Here is a 19,356-nt window from a genome sequence, read left to right as displayed (position 1 = left end):
GCCCTCATTGGGAGGCAGTGGGAGGACTCAGAGGGTCTTCTGTGGTCTTTTGGCACTCCACGTTTTAACATCAGACTGCTCCATTCTGCACCCTCTCTACCATTCAGCAAAGTAACTAATGTGAAACAATACCCTCTCCCCCTGAGTGCCAAAGAGGGTGTCAAACCAGTGATACAGGAGCTGCAAGAACAAGGAGTAATAGCTAATATTCATTCTCCTTTCAATTCTCTGGTGTGGCCAGTACGAAAGCCTAATGGGAAGTGGAGGCTGACAATAGATTTTCGCAGGCTAAATGCCAACACAGACCCTCTTACAGCAGCAGTCCCAAATCTAGCAGAATTAATCACATTGATTCAAGAAAAGGCTCATTCAATCATGACAACTATAGATGTCAAAGACATGTTTTTTATGATATCTTTACAGCCAGCAGATATGGACCCTTTTGCTTTCACATGGGAAGGACAGCAATACACTTTCACTAGGCTTCCCCAAGGGTACAAACATTCTCCTACCCTGGCTCATCACAAGTTCGCCCAAGAGTTAGAAAAAATACCCAAAGCTGACAATGTGGCTGTTTATCAATACATTGATGATATCCTTGTGGGAGGAGATGAAATAGAAGAAGTGAGAGATACCCAACAGAAAATAATCTCTCACTTAGAAAGCCGTGATTTGCAAATTCCCTCAGAAAAAGTCCAAAACCCTTCACATGAAGTGAAATTTTGGGGAATTTGGTGCAAAGGAGGTATGACATGTATCCCACCTGATACCCTAACCTCTTTAGATCAGATAAAAATGCCTGAATCCGAAAAAGATTGCCAACATGCTTTAGGATTATTAGTGTTCTGGAGAAAACACATTCCGGATTTTTCCATAATTGCCAGACCTCTTTATAACTTGCTGAGAAAAGGGATAAAATGGGAATGGACTGCTTCTCAAGAAGAAGCACTGCAATTGTTGATTTTTGAAGCAACAGCTCACCAAGCCCTGGGCCCTATTCATCCTACAGATCCTTTTCGGGTGGAATGGGGATTTGCCTCCTCAGGGTTGTCAGTACGCATATGGCAGCGGGGCCCTGAGGGTCCGACGAGGCCTGTTGGTTTTTACTCCCATGGCTTCAAAGATGCTGAAAAAAGGTACGCTACCTGGAAGAAAGGATTGTTTGTGGTTAGCTTAGCTCTCATAAAAGTGGAGAAGATTGCACAACAACAACCAATTATTTTGAGAGGCCCTTTCAAAGTTATTAAGGCAGTCTCTACTGGGACACCCCCACCTGACGGGGTGAACCAGAGGGCCTCAGTAAGAAAGTGGTATGCTCAGATTGAACATAATTGCAACGTCTTCTCAATAACTGAAGGAGCTGTAAAAAATCTGGCAATCCAAGAAACTAAAAACTTGGGTAGCAGTCAAGACAAACCTGCCTCACGCATGAAAGTAGCCCCTCCTTTTACCCCCAGTCAGCAAATCCTTGGTTTACAGATACTTCTGCCAAGCGAGAAGGAAAGGTGTGGAAATATAAGGCTGTAGCCCTCCACACTTCCTCAGGTGAACGAATTATCACAGAGGGGGAAGGCAGGGCCCAAGTTGGCGAGCTGATAGCTGTTTGGAGTGTTTTCCAAGGTGAGGCACAGAATATTTCTCTTGTCAGGCCAGAAATAAGTTCTTAAACCTTCAATGCTGCAGAGTCCATGCAGCTTGAGCACACCCAGAAGGACGCGTGCAGAAAGAAGGAGTTCTTCAAGTACCCCTTCTCTAAGCAGCCTTGAAACTGAGCACAACACACTGCGCCTCGGGGAGCTTCCTTCTCACATAGACGTGACGTCACATTATGCGCTCTCGCAGCTCCGTTGCCCACTTGCAGCAGCTGCTACCAAAGAAAAAGGCTCCAGAAGTAAAAGCCACTGCTGGGCAGCACTTTCCCTTTGCCTCACATAAAGCACCAGAAACTGTCCGCTGCACCCTGTATTTCTATTCTCTGCTGCATCTACCACTGTCATCTCTGCATCTCAAAGCATACACTTTGGCACAATTCTTTCCAGGGAAAGCTGGAAGAGAAATAGGCAGCAGCACAAGTAGCTGCAAGTTGAACTTTCTGTTTTCAACTGCTTAACATGAATCCGCAAACAAGCGAGTGACAGCCACGCTTCCTCTTGCAGCCTGTGCGATGCGCACACCAGTTCAGTGCTCTGCCTTCATTCTTATGCTCTTCGTACCATGTCGCGCTTTTATTCTGCCGGAGTCAAACCATCGTCCACTTGTCGCACAGAGCACTGTGCCGGCAGCAAAATGCTCCAGCCAACTGCTTCTGCCGAAACATAGCTGGGCTATGCACTTTCCCTCGCAGCGACATACACCAGCACATTGGGTCTTTCTTGTCGTCCAAATGTAAAGGGAAAGATTCTCAGCTATGTCTGGCACAGAGAACAGGTTTAGGTCAACAAGCTCACCCAGAGCTTACCCTCGAAGCGAACAAACCTGTATTTGCACCACAGTCCAGTGGCAGCCCTCTTTCCTTTACAGCCTGCACAGCGCCGGCAGATCGCGGTGAGAGCTCTCTGCACCTGCCTTCTCACTTCCAAGTACCACCGCGCACATTACAGCCTTGCAGGGAGCGAAGACACGGATAGGCGTGTCACACAGAAGAACGTGCCAGGACAAAAAGATGTTCTTCCTTTCTCCTCCTCCTTGCCCGAATTGTGGTGCTGTGTTGAAAGTCTTGGCCAGCGAAAGGCTAATCCAGCAAGTGTTTCTCGCCTGACGCATTTCGCTGAGCGAGAGCTACACGGACAGTTTAGACTCTGTGAAACAGCAAGAAAATGCTCATCCATCAAGCTGAGGAAAATCCGTGCACAGCACACTGTGGCTGCATACAGTGTTCGCACTGAAGAGCGGCAAAGCTCAAAGCCATCGCTGGGCTTCAGTTCTGTCCAGAGCACAGAAGGCGAAGAACGAAGCAGCTGGGCACCAGGCTAATGTAGTCAGTGGAGCAAATTTCAAATGTCCAGCCAAGAGCTGCTTCACAAGCAGATTCAGCTGAGAATGCTCTGGCTGCTTCAGAAAGTAAGGCGCAGCCGTTGCACTCCATCACACAACCTGGCCAGAAACAGGTTCACCCAACCTCTAAACAAGAGCCGAACCACATTCATAGCTCCTAGCAATAGGACCATCCTGGTTTCAACATCCCAAGTGTATTGAAATTTTTCAAAATTCCCAAATGCCACTGTAATTAGCCGAGAGAAGATGTGGGAGAATATAGGTGTGATTGGTAATAGTTCCCACCAGATGGCTCCCGAGGTTCAAGAGATGATGCAGTGCCAAGCAGGCAGACAGGATTAGGCTCATGAACAGCAATTCTACCACATCACAAGCTAGTAATACAAAGTAGAACAAAATCATAACCTCAGCCCAGCCACCAAAGTTGATAAACAACACATCAGGGAACACAGACTGCATAAGCATAACAGAACTCTGAGAACAAAGGCAATAGCCCTGAGACCAAAGAAGGCTTCCATATGCAAGTAAATTAGTAATATTGTTAATCTGCTTCCTAAGTGTGTTTATCATGAAGCTCAGAACTCTGCTACTTTCTACGGAAAATTCCTGCTTTGCCAAGCTGTCATGAAAAATTTGAAAAGTTCATGACATTTGTGGTCTTAGAATCTGATCTGTGTAGATGCAATTTTACATCAGCTTCATCTACGAAGAGCTAAAGAAGTTACTTTATTATGGCAGGTATAGTTGCACAGGTAAAGTAATGCTAATGATTGAAAAAAAACCCATAAATTTTACATAGTATAACATGAAAACTGGATCAATCATAGCAATTATTTCACATGAGAATGAAGTAAAATAACAGTTTTCACTGAAAAAAAAAAGCAATTAAACTTATTACTAAAAAAAAAAAAAAAGAGCAATTAAGTACCACAGTCGTTCATACAAATTGACTGGTTTTGTCAGCTCAGACTTCCTCCTCTCTGTCAGAATGATTATGTTATTTGGGTATTAATTATGTTGCTCAGGTGTTTGTTAAAGATTTGATCTTTTTCTTCCATATTTAAAGAACAATCATCTGGCATTGGTTGCACTCCTTTCTTGTAATATTGATGTTAGGGGAGGAAGATGAAAAAAACCCAAAACCATATTTTTGTGCATCTAGTTTTTTAAATAGTGCTCTGTTGTGCTGAGTTTTTTAGTCTGGATTTGGGTGGGTGTAGAAGGAAAGAGAACATCACCTTGCCTTGTCAATCAAAACCTGGAAATCTTCTTGCCACTTTCTCACTTCTTCCAGTGAAAGTCCTCCTTGATCTAAAGAGCCAAAATATTTCTTTTGCTCATTTACAAATTACAGTTTTATCTGCATAAAAATACAAAAAAATTGTTTCCCCATTGATCAAATCAAACATACACTCTTCACAAATATAGTGCATAGAATTAGATGGTTTGTTGAAGTAAGTTAATATACTTCATATTACTACTTCATATATTTCTCTCTTAAGAAATTCTACCTCCTTATATTACAGCTGAATTGGTCCAGCTTGACACATTGATTGACCTGATGACTAATTTGTTTTGCACGCTCATAAATTGCTCACATTAATATTAATAGCACTGCACACATATTGTCTCTGAGCAGCACTATACAATGAACAGCGATATACGTAATGTCAGATAAATTCAGCTTTTTAAACAGAGAAAAAGAAGTTTAAAACTGTAGTTTGTTTAATACAATTCCTAAAAGGTAATGATGAACTGGTCACAATCTTCCTCAGATTTTCATGCTTCTCCAAGATTCCCCAGCTGCCAAAGGCCTTTATTGGGCAACAGCAACAGTCTATGGACTTCCTCATCTACTTGATTATACAATCTGGTTACAAACCTCATGCTATCTCTTTTAGATGGGGAGGAAAGATCAACAGAATTCTTCTGATGTGGACTTTGTCAGACAGTAAACTGCCTCCCTCAGGAGGCATCAATCCCTATTTTGTTAAAGAATGTCATTGAAAACAAGCCAGTAACTACAAAATATATTAGCTTATTCAACTTGTCAAATTAAAATATACCTCCTCAGAACCACATTAACATGATGGCTGCACTTTTAAAATGTGTCTGTGAAGGTTAAGAGTATCTGACTCCAGCTGCAAAATAATGCATGGCATAGAAGACCTTTTAAGTCTGTATAAGAAGTTGTCCCCACTTGAGCCTAAAATTCAATTCACCCAAACTGTGTTCTAATGAAACTTGAAATCTATATGCTTAGAAGCAATGGGATTTGCTGAATCAGAACTTTCATACTTTGTCTTTATGGAAAGTGAGCTACAGCTGACTTTTGGAGAGCTCTAAAGCTTCTTTAAAAATAAAGCTGCAGCAGCCATGCATTAGAGGGACTGACCAAAAGACAATGTCAACTTGCAAATGAAATAAATATCTATTTCTACTTCTCCTTAGAGTAGAATAGAATAGAATAGAATATACTGTTTCTGGAATGGACCTACAGTGATCATTGGGTCCAACTCTTGACGAACTCAGGACTGACCAAAAGTCAAGCATGTCCTTAAGGGCATTGTCCAACTGCTTTTTAAACCTTACCGACTTGGAGCATCGGCCACCTCTCTAGGAACCCTCTTCCAGGTTTTCCTCACCCTCTTGGCAAACAAATTATGACAGGTCCACTGACCTCTGCAGAAGGTCCTATGAACACTTCAAGGTAGACTCAAAACTAGAGTAAATCTGCCAGCTAAATGTGGGATACTTCTATTTGTGTTAGACTAGGAGTCACTAGTTACACCAAATCTCTTGAGATTAAAAATATTGCATCACAGTGAAGTACATAAGGTTCAATGTAGCCAGAGTTCACATAAATGTTTTGACAACTCTGAGCAGTTTTAATTTATCTGAATTGCTATGTCTCAGTCAGGTCTAAAAGCACCCTCCTTATCAATCAACACTAGCTCACTGTGAATGGAATGAGGAATTGCATTCTGGTAGGGATGACGAAATGCAGTTACAGTACATTCATTACTGTGAATACCACACTCTCTTTCATTTGCTAAGATGCAACAGAAAGAAGTTCCCCTGTCTAATTGTAACTCAGAATAAAATCAAGAAAGCAACTTGGTTCACCTGAATCTTGGTCTGTTCAGTATGCCATCTCATCCCATAAAATTCAGGTAAATTCCATGATGCTAAAATAATTCCTACTAAAATTAATGCCCATTTATGGAAGTAAATTTAGGTTTTACATAAATCCATTCATTCTAAGACATAATTAATAGTTATTATTTCAAAGTACCTCAGAATATCTCCTCTTACAAGTTAAAAAAATAATAATTACAATTTCTTCATGCACTCCTTAGCTGAATTTAAATACTAGTTAACATAATGAAAAAATGTCATATTAAGAACTACAGATGTCTCTTAAGATGCACCTTATTATCACTATCATTACTACTGTTAATACTAGTTTTCTGTAATCACCACTGTTACTGACACCTTAATAAGTACTTTACTTTGCTTGAAATAACTTTCACCCAGTCCTACATGTATTTAATAACATAGGGATGCCATATAATGCAATTAGTAATACAAGGGATGTTAAAAAATTGTTCATCAACAAAGCATGCAGCAATTCTCCTCTGGATATATCATGTTCGGGTTTTTTCAATGTCAGACACTCCCGTACTGTGATTTGAAAAGCTATACTGAATATTTGCAGTACCCAGTGTTCACAAGCCTCTCTAAAAAGCCACTCCTGGGTTTCAAAAATAAGTATTTTAATAAAATGCAAAATGTAAAATAAAGAGTGCAAACTAATAATTTCATTGATATCTCCAAGATCTTATTTATCTTTTCACCTACCAATTATACAGCCATCTGGACACAGTCCTGAGTATTGTGCTCTGCTTGGGCAGGAAGGTTGGACTAGATGACTTCCAGTGGTCCCTTTCAACCTTACCCAGTCAGTCATTCTGGGATTCTAGGATTCTGTTACATAGGTACATATTCACCTATTCCTGCATGCTGCTTTAGAGCTAGTTTATGCATTAGACTATGACCTACCTATGCTCAGGAGAGAATACTCTTTCTTCCTTAAAAAAAAAGGAAAAAAAGGTGTAAATGCAGGAATTTCACTTTGTATATTAACAACAAGACTCCAATTAATTCATGCTATTCATGTCAACAACAATTACTTGTGTATTTCAAACATTTCTGATTCTGTAAGTATTCTACGCTTAAATAAATCTCCTCACATACTGGTTGTATACATCAGTGAAGAGTCTCTGAAAGAGTCTGTTGCTCTGACATTGATCCAGCCATACATTAACTAGTGGGAAGTCGAGGACAGGGAGTTTACTGCTTAGGAGACTTAAACTGCTGACCCCAGGCTTTGATTTTCGTTGTTTTCATGTACTGCCTCTTCATTTGGCCTGACCATCTACTGGGAATTTTACTGGTTGTTTTCACAATGTCACTCATCATGATGCAACAGCCTTCCAGAATAAACATGCAGAAGTCTTTGTGCCCTTTAAAATCTATCTTTCTCAAAGTGCCCCAGCATCCTTCTTTCTTACCAGGCTAATTCAATGGTTTCTAGATCCTGTTACGGTCTGGATGGCCCTGTTGGAATACATACTGACACTAGAGAGTGACAGCTCCATGTAGCATAATTGTAGATAACGTTGGCCACTCCAAGCAGGCCATGAGGATACCAAGATATTTGTAAATTAAAATAAGCTACTGAATAAGGATGAGAAGAATGTTCTGTAAAAACAGTTACATTCCATCATCAGGACAAGTCTCTTTTTGATACACAGGGAGACAAAGTTAACCCAGTTTTCAGAAGAGAATGAAATCTGCCTGCAGCTCTGTAGTTCTGAAGTCAGTATCTCAGAGTAAGGCAATAAATACTTCAGATTGCACTGACAACATACAAGTCCCACCACAGCTGAGGAATCCTGCCACGTTTCTCCAGCCAAGAGACAGATTATCTAAAATACATGATAAAAGCAGTGCCTGTAGAAAACCAGGCCATAGAATGTCTGCATTCTTTGTGGAAATCTTGTCAAAGACAACTGTGTACAAGAAAACCACTTTCGCAGTAAGCTGAACTACCAAAGAAGAAATAATGGCACTTCATACTGTGTCCATCCGTAGAAAGAAACAATGAAAACTGAATAGCTAGACAGAACCTTAATCCCTAATGAAGCCTTGCTCCTACTGTTTATGCTGACTAAGCATAAGCAGCTGCTCTGAAAAACCTAGAAGCTGTGCAAAAATAAGGTATCTAGTTAGGTCTCACAAAAATGTCACATTTCTGAACATTTAAATTCCAACAGTAGTCTCTTATACACTAACTAGAGCCAAAATCTAGATCTGCAGTATTTTACTTTGTCTCTTTTTTTTTTTCAATAACCACTCATCCCTCAATTACATCTCTGTATTTGTTAACTAATCTTTTTCCCTAACACTTATTTAAGTTGGTTGATTTGGCCTACCTGCACAACAGGATGTGGCTCCCTTACAGAAAGAGAACTGACAGAGAGAGAGCTCATCTTTCCTGATGTACAGCTCTGTATTTTAACTGGTACAGGAATATTTGAGTGGGTGTGGATTTCAAGCTCAGGAAAAAATGCTTTTCCTTATTCAGTAGACATAGTGACTTCCCCAGGCAGTGCACAGTGCTCCATTTCCAAGTTACAAGATGGTCTGGGGTGCTGCTTCTGTCCCAGTCAGCTATATTTACTGGTGCTCCCCAGTCTTATCCTCATATTCATGGCACATTTCAGAGATCAGTCTTCTGCAACAAAGGGAAGCTGAGCATAGCAGTCAGTAACTCCTCAAAGAGTTCAGGACAAGAGTCTCAATAATGCATTATTTTGACCACAATCTTCTCTCCTGTTTTGAGCTTACATGAGAATGTGCACTTTCACATCCTGCTTCTTTTTGGATCATGTATGAATTAGATGCAAAAGAACACTAAACCAGTGACATTGAGCGACAGAGGACAGGTGAAGGACTGAAAGAGTTTATTCCTGGAAATGTTAATAAGGCAAAGCAAAGGACACAAAGAATCACAGCTCTTCCCTGAATGCTATGTTTTGCTGTCTCTGCGGTTTTTTTGGAAACCTGCAGAATAAACTGTCTTCTCATCTAGGCAGTGGGACAGACACTGAATAACCTGATACACTGGCTGATTACCTTGAACTAATTTGGCCAGAAAAACTTGTTCCATTTCATGTTCCAAGGATCAAAGAGAGAATGAATAGATGGGTTGTGCAGACTCACAAGATTCCCAGGCTTAGAGCTGGTGGCAAGCCCAAAAACAAATGCTGAAAACATTTGCAAGGGAAAAAACTCTGAAAGTTTTAAAGTAGTTCATCATCCATGTCTTTTATTTTGTCCAAAAGCATAGGATCTAGGCTCAGGCTGTTAATAAATGTTTATAGACACCAAGTCTCACCACCAACTTACTAAAAAGTCGTATTCCCACTTACACTGTCAGCAAAAGAGGTCCAATGACACGTCAAGTTTAAAAAGTTCACTTCCATGAGATTCTGCTTTTAAAGGTAACACCTGTATATGGCTTTGTTCTGCATGACAAACAATATACACTTTGAATAGTTCCCCACAACTTTCCTAATATAATTTATGTATTAACGTATCCATTATTTTTCCTCTCACTTGATATACATGTGATTTGTTAACACCTGTTTCCAATTACTTCATTGCTTCATTGTACTGGGAAATTAATCTTAGGTAAATCCAAATAACATAATATTTTATCCAGAGAGTTTAAAGTTTGTTTGTAATGTTGCACATTTGTGGCATCTCCTAATGCTCTTTGCATCCAAGTGAGAGCAATGAGTCACAGAATCACGGAATCATTTAGGGTGGAAAGGACCATAGAAGTGCCATGTCCAGTTTTTTCTTCAATACTTCCAGGGATGGTGACTCCACCACCTCCCTGGGCAGCCCATTCCAATATTTAACAACTCTTTCAAGGAATAACTTCCTCCTGATGTCCAACCCAAACCTCCAATGGTGCAGCTTGAAGCTACATCCTCTTGTCCTGTTGCTGGTTGCCTGGGAGAAGAAACTGACCCCCACCTGGCTACAGCCTCCTTTCAGGCAGTTGTAGAGAGCAATAAGGTACCCCGGAGCTTCCTTTTCTCCAGGCTAAACAACCTCAGCTCCATCAGATGCTCCCCCTATGATTTACCCTCCAGACCCTTCACCACCTCCACTACCTTTCTCTGGAGATGCTCCAGCACCTCAATGTCTTTCTTGGAGTGAGGGGCCCAAAACTGGACACAGGATTTGAGGTGCAACCTCACCAGTGCCAAGTACAGGAGGACTATCCCGGTCCTGGTCCTGCTGGCCACACTATTTCTGATACATGCCACACCCTCTTGACCTTCTTGGCTACCTGGGCACACACACTGGCTCATGCTCAGCCTGCTGCCAACCAGCACCCCAAGGTCCTTTTCCACTGGGCAGCTTTCCAATTGCTCTTCACCCAGCCTGTAGAGCTGCATGGGGTTGTTGTAACCCAGCATTTGGCCTTGTTGAACCTCATAAAATTGGCCTCAGTCCATCAGTCCAGCCCATCCAAATCCATCTGTAGAGCTCTCCTACCCTCCAGCAGATCATACACTCCTGCCCAACTTGATGTAATTTGAGACCTTGCTGAGAGTGCACCTGATCCTCTCATCCAGATCATCAATAAAGATATTTAAAAGGACTGGCCCAACACTGAGCCTCAGGGAACCCCACTAGCGACCAGTCACAAACTGGGTGCAATACCACTCACCATATCTCTCTTGGCCCGGCCATCCACCCAGTTCTTAACTCAGCAAAGAGTGCACCTGTCCAAGCCATGGGCTCAGAGCTTTTCCTGGAGTATGCTGTGGGAGACAGTGTCAAAGGCCCTGCTGAAGTTCAGGCAGACTATAACAGACAACACCCACAGCCTTCCCCTCATCCAGCAGGCAGGTCACCTGGTCATAAAAGGAGATCAGGTTGGTCAGGAATGACCTGCCTTTCCTAAACTCATGCTGGCTGGGCCTGAGCCCTTGGTTGTCCTGTATGTGCCTTGTGATTGCACTCAAGATGATCTGTTCCATAACCTTCCTGGACACCAAGGTCAGGCTGATAGGCCTGTAGTTCCCTGGATCCTCCTTCTGACACTTCTTGTGGGTACGCATCACATTGGCCAACCTCCAGTTGTCTGGGACCTCCTAGTTAACCAGGACTGATTATAAATGGTGGAAACAGGCTTGGTGAGCTTTTCCAGCAGCTCCTTCAGTATCCTTGGATGAATCCCACCTCGTCCCATAGACTTAGGGGTGGCTAAGTGTCTCAGCAGGTCACCTGCATAGTAAAATTCTTCCTCACATTCAGGTGGAATTTCTTGTGCATCAGTTTCTGCCCATTGCATCTTGTCCTATTAGTTGGTACCACTGACAAGAGCCTAGCTCCATCTTCTGGCACTCCTCACTTTGATACTGACAGACATTGATGAGGTCTCCTCTCAACTGCTTCTTCTTAAGGCTGAACAGGCCTAGGTCCTTCAGCCTAGCCTCATAAGTGAGATTCTCTAGATCCTTAATCAACTTTGTAACTCTCCACTGGAACTCCTCCAGGAGCTCCATGTCTCTCTTGTCCTGAGGAGCACAGAACCGGACACAGCACTCCATATGGCCTCAGCAGTGCTGGGGTAGAGGGGCAGGATCACCTCCTTGACCTGCTGGCAATGTTCTTCCTAATGTACCCCAGGACACCATTGGCCTTCTTGGACACAAGGACACACTGATGGCTCATGGTTAGTTTTTTGTCCACCAGGACCCCCAGGTCCTTCTCCACAGAGCTGCTTTTCAGCAGGTCAGCACCCAGCCTGTACTGGTGGTCGGGCTTATTCCTCCCCAGGTGCAGCACCCTGCACTCATTCTTGTTGAAATTCAGAAGATTCTTCTCTGCCCATCTCTCCAACATGTTGAGGTCCCTCTGAAGGGCTCATCAGTGAAATTGTTGAGGAGGCATCTGCCCCTTCATCCAAGTCATTGATGAATAAGTTAAACAACACTGGTCCCATTACAGAACCCTGGGGGACACCACTAATGACAGGCCTCCAACTAGTCCCTGTGCCACTGATCATGACCCTCCAAGATCTGCTGTTCAGCCAGTAATGAATTCATCACTTCTAGATCAGGCTGGAAGTAATGAATTCTCCAGCCCAGCCTTACAGATGTTTCACAGAAGAGTGAGCTTGGTCTGGCACTGTAATGATCCGATAAGCTTTACATATCCTGTTTTAAAGTCAGAAAACTAGACCACGGGAAGCAGAGTGACCCAGGGTTGTGTCCCCCAGAATATTTTACAGCACACAGAGTATGCCAGAATCTGTTTCTATATTCATCATTTCTGGTGTAAAATACAAAGATGGTGCTATTCATGTGGAAACATAGAGCATAAAGGACACCTGTTCAGGAAGCAATCACCTCTAAGCAGTTGCTACGCTTCAGGATCTCTCTTCCTTAAAGAGGAGCAAACAGCAATCCTGAGAGTGGTGCCTGCCTCACAAAGAGTACATGGGAAAAGATAAGAATTTCCTTAACTCACTTTCCCACCAGCTCACTCATCTGGAAGCAGGAGGAAAAATGAGACAATCACAGACCTCCCAATTCCTTTTGGCACATTGTACTTATTTTCATTGGCATGCATGCCAAAGAATTCCACACACAATTGGAGTGTACTGATTGGAGACAATCATACAAGATTATGCCAGCCTCAAATTTCAGTAAAAACCTTTGTAGACATATACGAGTACTAGTCTGGGAAACACTTGTTAGTGTTGCTACGTAGATTTAGCCTTTCTCTAAGCACAGTGCTTCAGGTACTTCAAACATTTTGGATCCATCTCCTCATCAGCTGCATCTTAGAGTCTGCATTTATCTCAGAGTTAATTGTAATTCTGTGTATTTGCTAGCAACAAAGTTATTTTTGAACCTTAAAACCAGGCTTGATGTTGAGACAATATTTTCCAAAGGAGAGGTCCTTTGAGGCAAAAGAAATAGTTTGATCTGTTTTCTAGAGTTAAACCTTAAGTTTTTTTACAGCTATTTCAGCACATACTTTGAACCCTGAAAATGCACAAAACTGAAATAATGTTTGAGAGAGAAAATTAGATTTTGATTGCCTGACTTTTTCAATCCACTTAGTCTCCCTTCTACAAGGATGTCTACTTGTTTCTACCTGCTAGCACCAAAAAGCAGAAAAACACTCTATCAAATACAATTTAAAGAATCACTTACTGCCCCAAGAAGTTTCTATGTGACAAAGCAGTAGGAAGTAAACTTGGTTCACCTGCTGATTAAAGCCCAAAGACAAATAAGAAAAATAAGGTGGTAAGTTCAGTCTTCATACCAAGATGCTGTTGAACTCAAAAAAAAGTTCAAAATGTTCCAATTCTCTCTTGATCTACTGAACTTTAACTTGTCCCCCACGATGAACTGATTTTAAACAGAGGGCTCACAGAGTATAACCACTGAACTGAGTATTGCTATACTTAGAATGTTTCTCAACAGGCATGACAGACAGATTTGTTAAACTTGCTACATGTTGTCTTCCCCATTGTGTACCAGATGAAAGTCAAAGCTGCTGAACTTCCCTGTGACCCCACAAGAGAGCACTACAGATATTCTTTCCAATTTTATTTAATAGAAATTTGCTTATGCATAAAAGAAGAGCCTGAATTTTCCTCATGGCAAATATTGTATAGTAAAAATATACACTGAATCAGGCTTGAATTCACTATTTATCTGACAACAAGTTATAAGCACTGAACACTAATAATGTTTTGTGAATTATGGGGATATAGCAATAGAGTTGCACTACAAGGCAATTCAAACCGCCTGACCAATCAACAAATTGGTTCTTTAAAATTTTTTCTTTAATAGCAATGTTTTTCGATACTAACAGCAATTTCTTCTCCTTTCAAGCCTTTTTCTGGCATTATTTTGCTAGCACACTTTATGGACAAACTTTAGGGAGAAAAAAGCACATGCTTTTCTCCAACAAACATCTGTAAGTGCATCTGTTCTTGTATTCCAAATTTGGTATGCATATAAAATATTGTTGATTAGCAATCTTCATTTACCAAAATATCACCCAATCCAAGCCTTTCTCAAAAACCTGTATGTAAGTAACACTGTTGTATTATTCTGCTTCATTAAGTCATACCTGTTTGTTAAGCCAAATGCAAAGTTCCCTAAATAATAAAACCCAATGGCTATAAGTGAAGTGTGAAAATCAGTATTTTCTCTTTTGAAAGTGAGAAGCAGCCTATTGAATGTACTCAGTTCTAAAGCTGAGGAAAAAAGGCAGAAGCAAGGATGGTGTGTTGCCCCACTTACACACAGGTACCAAGTTACTCTTGAAAAATGTGAATGTTTACTCATATTTATTTTGTTTGTCTCTCATAGGAGAACGAAAACCCGTACAAAATGCAGAATTTACCAAATGCTACCTGAAGCTCTTGATTACTTATCATGATCATAAAATTATCACCAACATCCATCAAAACACTTTTTGTTGTCTCAAGTTCTTTTTTATGGGCACACACATCTGCTATCACTTCCCTGACTGCACTTACATTCAACATACCTTTATGCTTCGACAGCTGTTGGCACTTGTCTTTGGAGCTTGGGTTTGGTGATGCATATTGAGACTTCCTCCATCCTGATTTCAATGCAAAAAAAGATTGCATAAATGGCACTTTGTCAAGACAATGCAAAACACTAACATCCATGTCACTCTAAGATATGCCACTTGACATATCTTTCAGCTTATACCACCCTTCTTTATGTAATTTTATAAACACTAAATGCTCCCAGGAAACATTCCTCACTGCCAACCACAAACACCTCCACTATATTAGAGTAACTGCTTCCAAATATTGCAAATGCTCTTCTACTGCATCATGATGCATGCTGAGGTAACTCTCAGTTACAGAAAAACTCAAACCAACAACCAAAAAAAATCCAAACCAACAATCAAAAAAAACCCAAAACAAACAAACAAAAAACCCAACAACAACAAAATAAACCCCATCAGAGACAAACAAAAACAAGATAGCAATAACAATACAATAGCTGTTCCACTGCCTTGCCAGGAGCTAAAAGATCCATTGGGGAAGGTAGGGGAAGGCTAAAGGCAAAGGGATAAAGAAAGGGGAGTGTGAAAGAGAAAGGGCAGGGAAAAGGTGAGGGGAATGGGAAGAGTAAAATAATCAGTTGGGCCTCGAAATGCAAATGCACTTGAAATGCATCTGCACATGCACCAATGGGGTGCAGATGTACAGGAATTTGCTATTGGGATCTTTGATATCCACGTGCACTAAACATGGCCTCAGGTGAGAACCAGGCAAAAATCTTTACATGATCCAAGAGCAATATACCAATCAGAAGATGGAAGATAACAGTTTTCACTATCACTAAGCCTGGGATTTTCTCCACTTTACCATGATGACTATAATAAGGCACGAGGTGGCAAGTTGCACTTTATACTATCTAAATACGACTAACTTTCAGCTGAGAAATCTGTCCAACCTTATAAACCAGTTACCTGTCTATAATCTGAGCAATTTGGCTATACCTCAGGTATATTTTTTTCTTTCATGCGAAGGCACCAAAGTTAATCAAATTTACTTTACATGTTTTTAGCTAGACGCTTGACATTAGAACATAGAAATAAAATAAATTCCCATCACTTAAAATTTAGTTATTCTAAAATTCTGTTAGTCTTCCTCTCCAGTCTCAACAAACACTGTTTGCACATAAGATTGGTTTCCTTCCCTTGCATAGCTAAGTGACAAAGGTAACTGCACTTTCAAACTGTTTAAACTACATAACGTTACATCTACATGTATCACATTTTCATTTGATCAGGGACAGCTAAATTTCACGCTTTATCAAATTTTTTACTATTTTATAACACAAAAAGTACCACACATAACATCCTCTTTAAATGTTAACAGCATGGAAAAGAAACACATTTGCCTCACAATATAGACTCATTCTAAAAATATACATCAAATTAGTCTATGAAGTTTTACTTTTTAGAAAAAGAAATTAAAATATTCTTTTAGACTATTCATCCTGTTTACAGTATTTTTTTAAAGAGTTCAGCAACAAAGTCAAACCTGTTGGGAAAACCAGGATTCAATGTTACCATTCAGGAACCAAAGGTACAGTATCATGTAAGAAGTAAATATCTGTAAGTTGTAAAAAAGCCTACTGCAAAGCAGCACATGGAATTATCTTCTATTATACTAAAATTAAATTACTCCCTCTCCACATCATGTGTGTGAATGAATGCATAATATATAATTACCTCTTACAGTTCCTAGCCTGGTATCTCATTCCATTAATTTGATTTTTCACAATATGGATACCTCTGTTTGGTCTTTCATGCTTTTGCCACTACTTACCACTTAAGATTACTTCAAGGCACTAAATGTTTCAGGTTTTTTAGATAATACCCATTTGTTTGTCAGCCACTGGACATATTTGTTTTGCAATACAAAATCTATAAATTCTGGCAGGTTTAGGTTAGTCCTTTGAGTTAATCTATATATACTAAATCTTAAAGTTCAGTTGCAATTTAACAGTTCAAACTTTTAGATTGTTTTTAAAAGCTTATTCTATAGTCACTTTCCAAGTAAGTAGAAGACACTAAAAATAAAAAATTTATTTGAATGAAAGCAATCACATGCATAGGTTCCCTTATTACCTAGAAAGAGGTTATAAAAACTGAAAAATCCAAATGAAAAAGGGTGTAAAAGATGGGAGGAAAGTGATTATCTCATGCTTGCATCACTTCAGAATACAGAATGAAGCGCTGTGATCAATAAACTTCATTGTTATCAAGTTTCAGCAAGACAAGGAGAGTTTAGAATCAGCCATGGAATGCAAAAGCCTCAGACAGAGCAGGAATTCTTGCAGTGCAGAAAAGTTTTCTATGTCAAAAGGAGCTTCGGTGTTTTACTGACACCTTAGTAAATTATTAACACCCTGGTCTGCTGCTTAAAAATATATTATCTATTTATACTGGTTGATGGTGTGTGGTCTGCAGCTTCAAAAGAGGTAGCTCTGACCAACTCAGACCTGTGGACATGAGATGTAAAGAACAGGTAATCTGTCAAAGGGGAAGAGAGAGTAAAATTAATATAGCCGGGTTATAGAATATAGAAAAATCAAGATACGGCATGCTCTGATTTCTTGATTTTCACAGTTTAAACATAAGAACTAATAGCCTTGAATCTTTATGTTAAACCTGAGGAAGGATGTCTGAAGAAGAGCAGAGAAACTGTTTGAAGGTCTTGAGAGCAAGTCTGATGAGCGTGTGAGGGAGCTGGGGTTGCTGAGCCTGGAGAAAAGGAGGCTCAGGGGAAGATCTTATCACTCTCTGAAGCTATTGAGCAAGGCAGGTGTAAGGCTCTTTTTCCAAGTAAGAAATTATAGGATGACAGGAAACAGCATCAAGTTACACCAGGGAGGTTTAGACTGGATATTAGGAAAAATTTCCTCACTGAAAGGGTTGTCAAGCCCTGGAACAGGCTCCCCAGGGAAGTCAGTGGTTGAGTTGCTGTCTCTGGAGGTATTTCCAAGACCCATAGGTGTGGCGATTTGGGGCATGTTTCAGTGGAGGACTTGGCAGTATTAGGTTTATGGCTGGACTCAAGCTTAAAGACCTTTTCCATTCTATCATTCTAAGGGGAGAAAAAGTTAATGTTATTCACCAACAGTTGGTGAGCAATGTTGTTTGTAGAACACAGGATGCTAATTCCCCAAAGTATACCTTTCAGGGGCTTATGGTATGAAGAGAACTTTGTTTTCTAAAGCAATGGCAGCATAAAGATTGGAGGTCACGTTGTTTGTAAGTGTATGTGGTATCATAATCACAGCGTGTGGCTGTACTTGAGTATTATAATTGGAGTCCATTTCTCCGTCAAGCACTTAAGAGCATGGGAGAAAAGTGTGCCCTTATTTTTTTCTCCCAAACAAAAGGCCATCACACCATAGTGCAAACGGCTTCCTAAATATTTCACATGAAACTGCAGCTGCCAGTGAGGTTATGTTCATGCCAGTGAAAGAAGACGCCGCGAAAGCCTAACAATTCGGTGTGAACGCAACGGTGTTCAGGACAATAGGGAGCGCGGTTTAAACGGACGGTGATCTTTGTAAAGCCCCTGGAGAACACTGCCTAGGGAAAATGCTAAACCAGAACACAGGGGCGGTTTGAGCCCTGCCATCCCTTTTTCTATGAGAGGTTTGTAGGTCTGAAACCCTGCCAGCTAGGACAAGACTGTTTCCTAAAACTTGGTAGTCCCAACCCTTCCAGCGCCTTTCTCGCGGAAACCGGCGAGGTGCAGCCGGAGGAGCCCGAGCGGGCTCAGGTCAGAAACCCCCAGCACCCAGCGGGACTTACCAGGCCGGGCGGTGCGAGGCCGGAGAGCCGCGGGGCGCACGGCGGAGGCGGCCAGGGGCGACCGGAGCCCGGGCCCGGAGGATGCCGCTCACCCCGGGCACAGCCGGAGCAGCGCGGAGCGCCGGCCAGGGGCGCGGGCTCCGGAACAGCACTGCCCTGCCCCTGCCCCCGCTCCCGGAGCCCAGCCCAATACATCCGGGACAGAATCCCGTCTCTCTGGCTCAGCGGCCGGTCCCGGGATACAGGCCAGGCTGCGTGTAAAGCTTCACCTCTTTTAAAGAGCTCATCTGCATCGATGAGCAGCAGGTCCAGTAACTAATCTAATCTAATCTAATCTAATCTTGTAATCTAATCTTTTTCGTGCAGTCTCCTGTAGTAAAATTCTAATTGTTTGCAAGGCAAACTGAAACATAAACTCGTAAAGCTACTCAAAAAGTGTTTATCTATCTGTCCATGGATTGCTAACACCTGTCACGTGCTGTACTCTGTGCTTGTGCAATGTTCTCATGTTGAGGGATCTCGCTGTCTAGCCCTCCCAATTGCTCAATACATATTTATCATTAAAAGTGAGCCTAACTAAAAAATCCATTAAAGTGAAAGAAAATACTAACAATGAGGATGTGGAATTAGGTTTATTATTTGCAGAAAAGCCTAAGTATTCATTTCTTCACATGATCTAGATGTAGGTAGTTTCTTAATGCACAACTGCTTCTTATTTACCTATATAAGGATGTTTGAACCTGAATGTAATATGAAGTGGACTCGGAGCTCAGGTGGGTCAGGTGAATACTTGAAATATGCCATTATTTCCTCATTAGGTGTGGCAGACATGTAGACAAGAGTCTGTATTCTCCCATGACAGGTACTTAAGTT

At 41.2% G+C, this 19,356-nt stretch overlaps 1 protein-coding gene across 2 annotated transcripts; it reads right to left on the bottom strand.

Annotated features, from left to right (window-relative positions):
- Positions 1-879: 879 nt before the first annotated feature.
- Positions 880-18,715, bottom strand: LOC121671953 (cyclin-dependent kinase 5 activator 2-like). 2 transcript variants are annotated; one of them, XM_042044300.1, is made up of 3 exons: positions 18,484-18,715; positions 14,659-14,733; positions 880-1,145 (listed from the first exon to the last, which is right to left on the bottom strand). In XM_042044300.1, the coding sequence occupies exons 1-3, from the start codon at positions 18,676-18,678 to the stop codon at positions 1,104-1,106; spliced, it is 312 nt and encodes a 103-aa protein (XP_041900234.1). In that variant the 5' UTR covers positions 18,679-18,715; the 3' UTR covers positions 880-1,103. The 2 variants fall into 2 exon arrangements, with proteins under 2 accessions (XP_041900234.1, XP_041900235.1); XM_042044301.1 differs by lacking the exon at positions 880-1,145 and adding an exon at positions 3,873-4,305.
- Between the last annotated feature and the right edge of the window lie 641 nt (positions 18,716-19,356).

Source organism: Corvus kubaryi, unplaced genomic scaffold (assembly GCF_017639235.1).
Source record: "Corvus kubaryi isolate FWS band 111438036 unplaced genomic scaffold, C.kubaryi_AGA036_p1.0 37398, whole genome shotgun sequence".
NCBI lineage: Eukaryota > Metazoa > Chordata > Aves > Passeriformes > Corvidae > Corvus > Corvus kubaryi.
The sequence above is the reverse complement of the archived record's forward strand: the minus strand, read 5'-3'. Positions and strand labels throughout refer to the sequence as shown.

Coding starts and splice junctions, on each gene's coding strand:
- LOC121671953 (XM_042044300.1), bottom strand. CDS start 18,678: ATGTATTGGGCTGGGCTCCGGGAGCGGGGGCAGGGGCAGGGCAGTGCT. Junction 14,734..18,483: donor GCCTCGCACCGCCCGGCCTG/GTAAGTCCCGCT, acceptor CATTGAAATCAG/GATGGAGGAAGTCTCAATAT. Junction 1,146..14,658: donor ACAGCTGTCGAAGCATAAAG/GTATGTTGAATG, acceptor CCTTTCTTCCAG/GTAGCGTACCTTTTTTCAGC.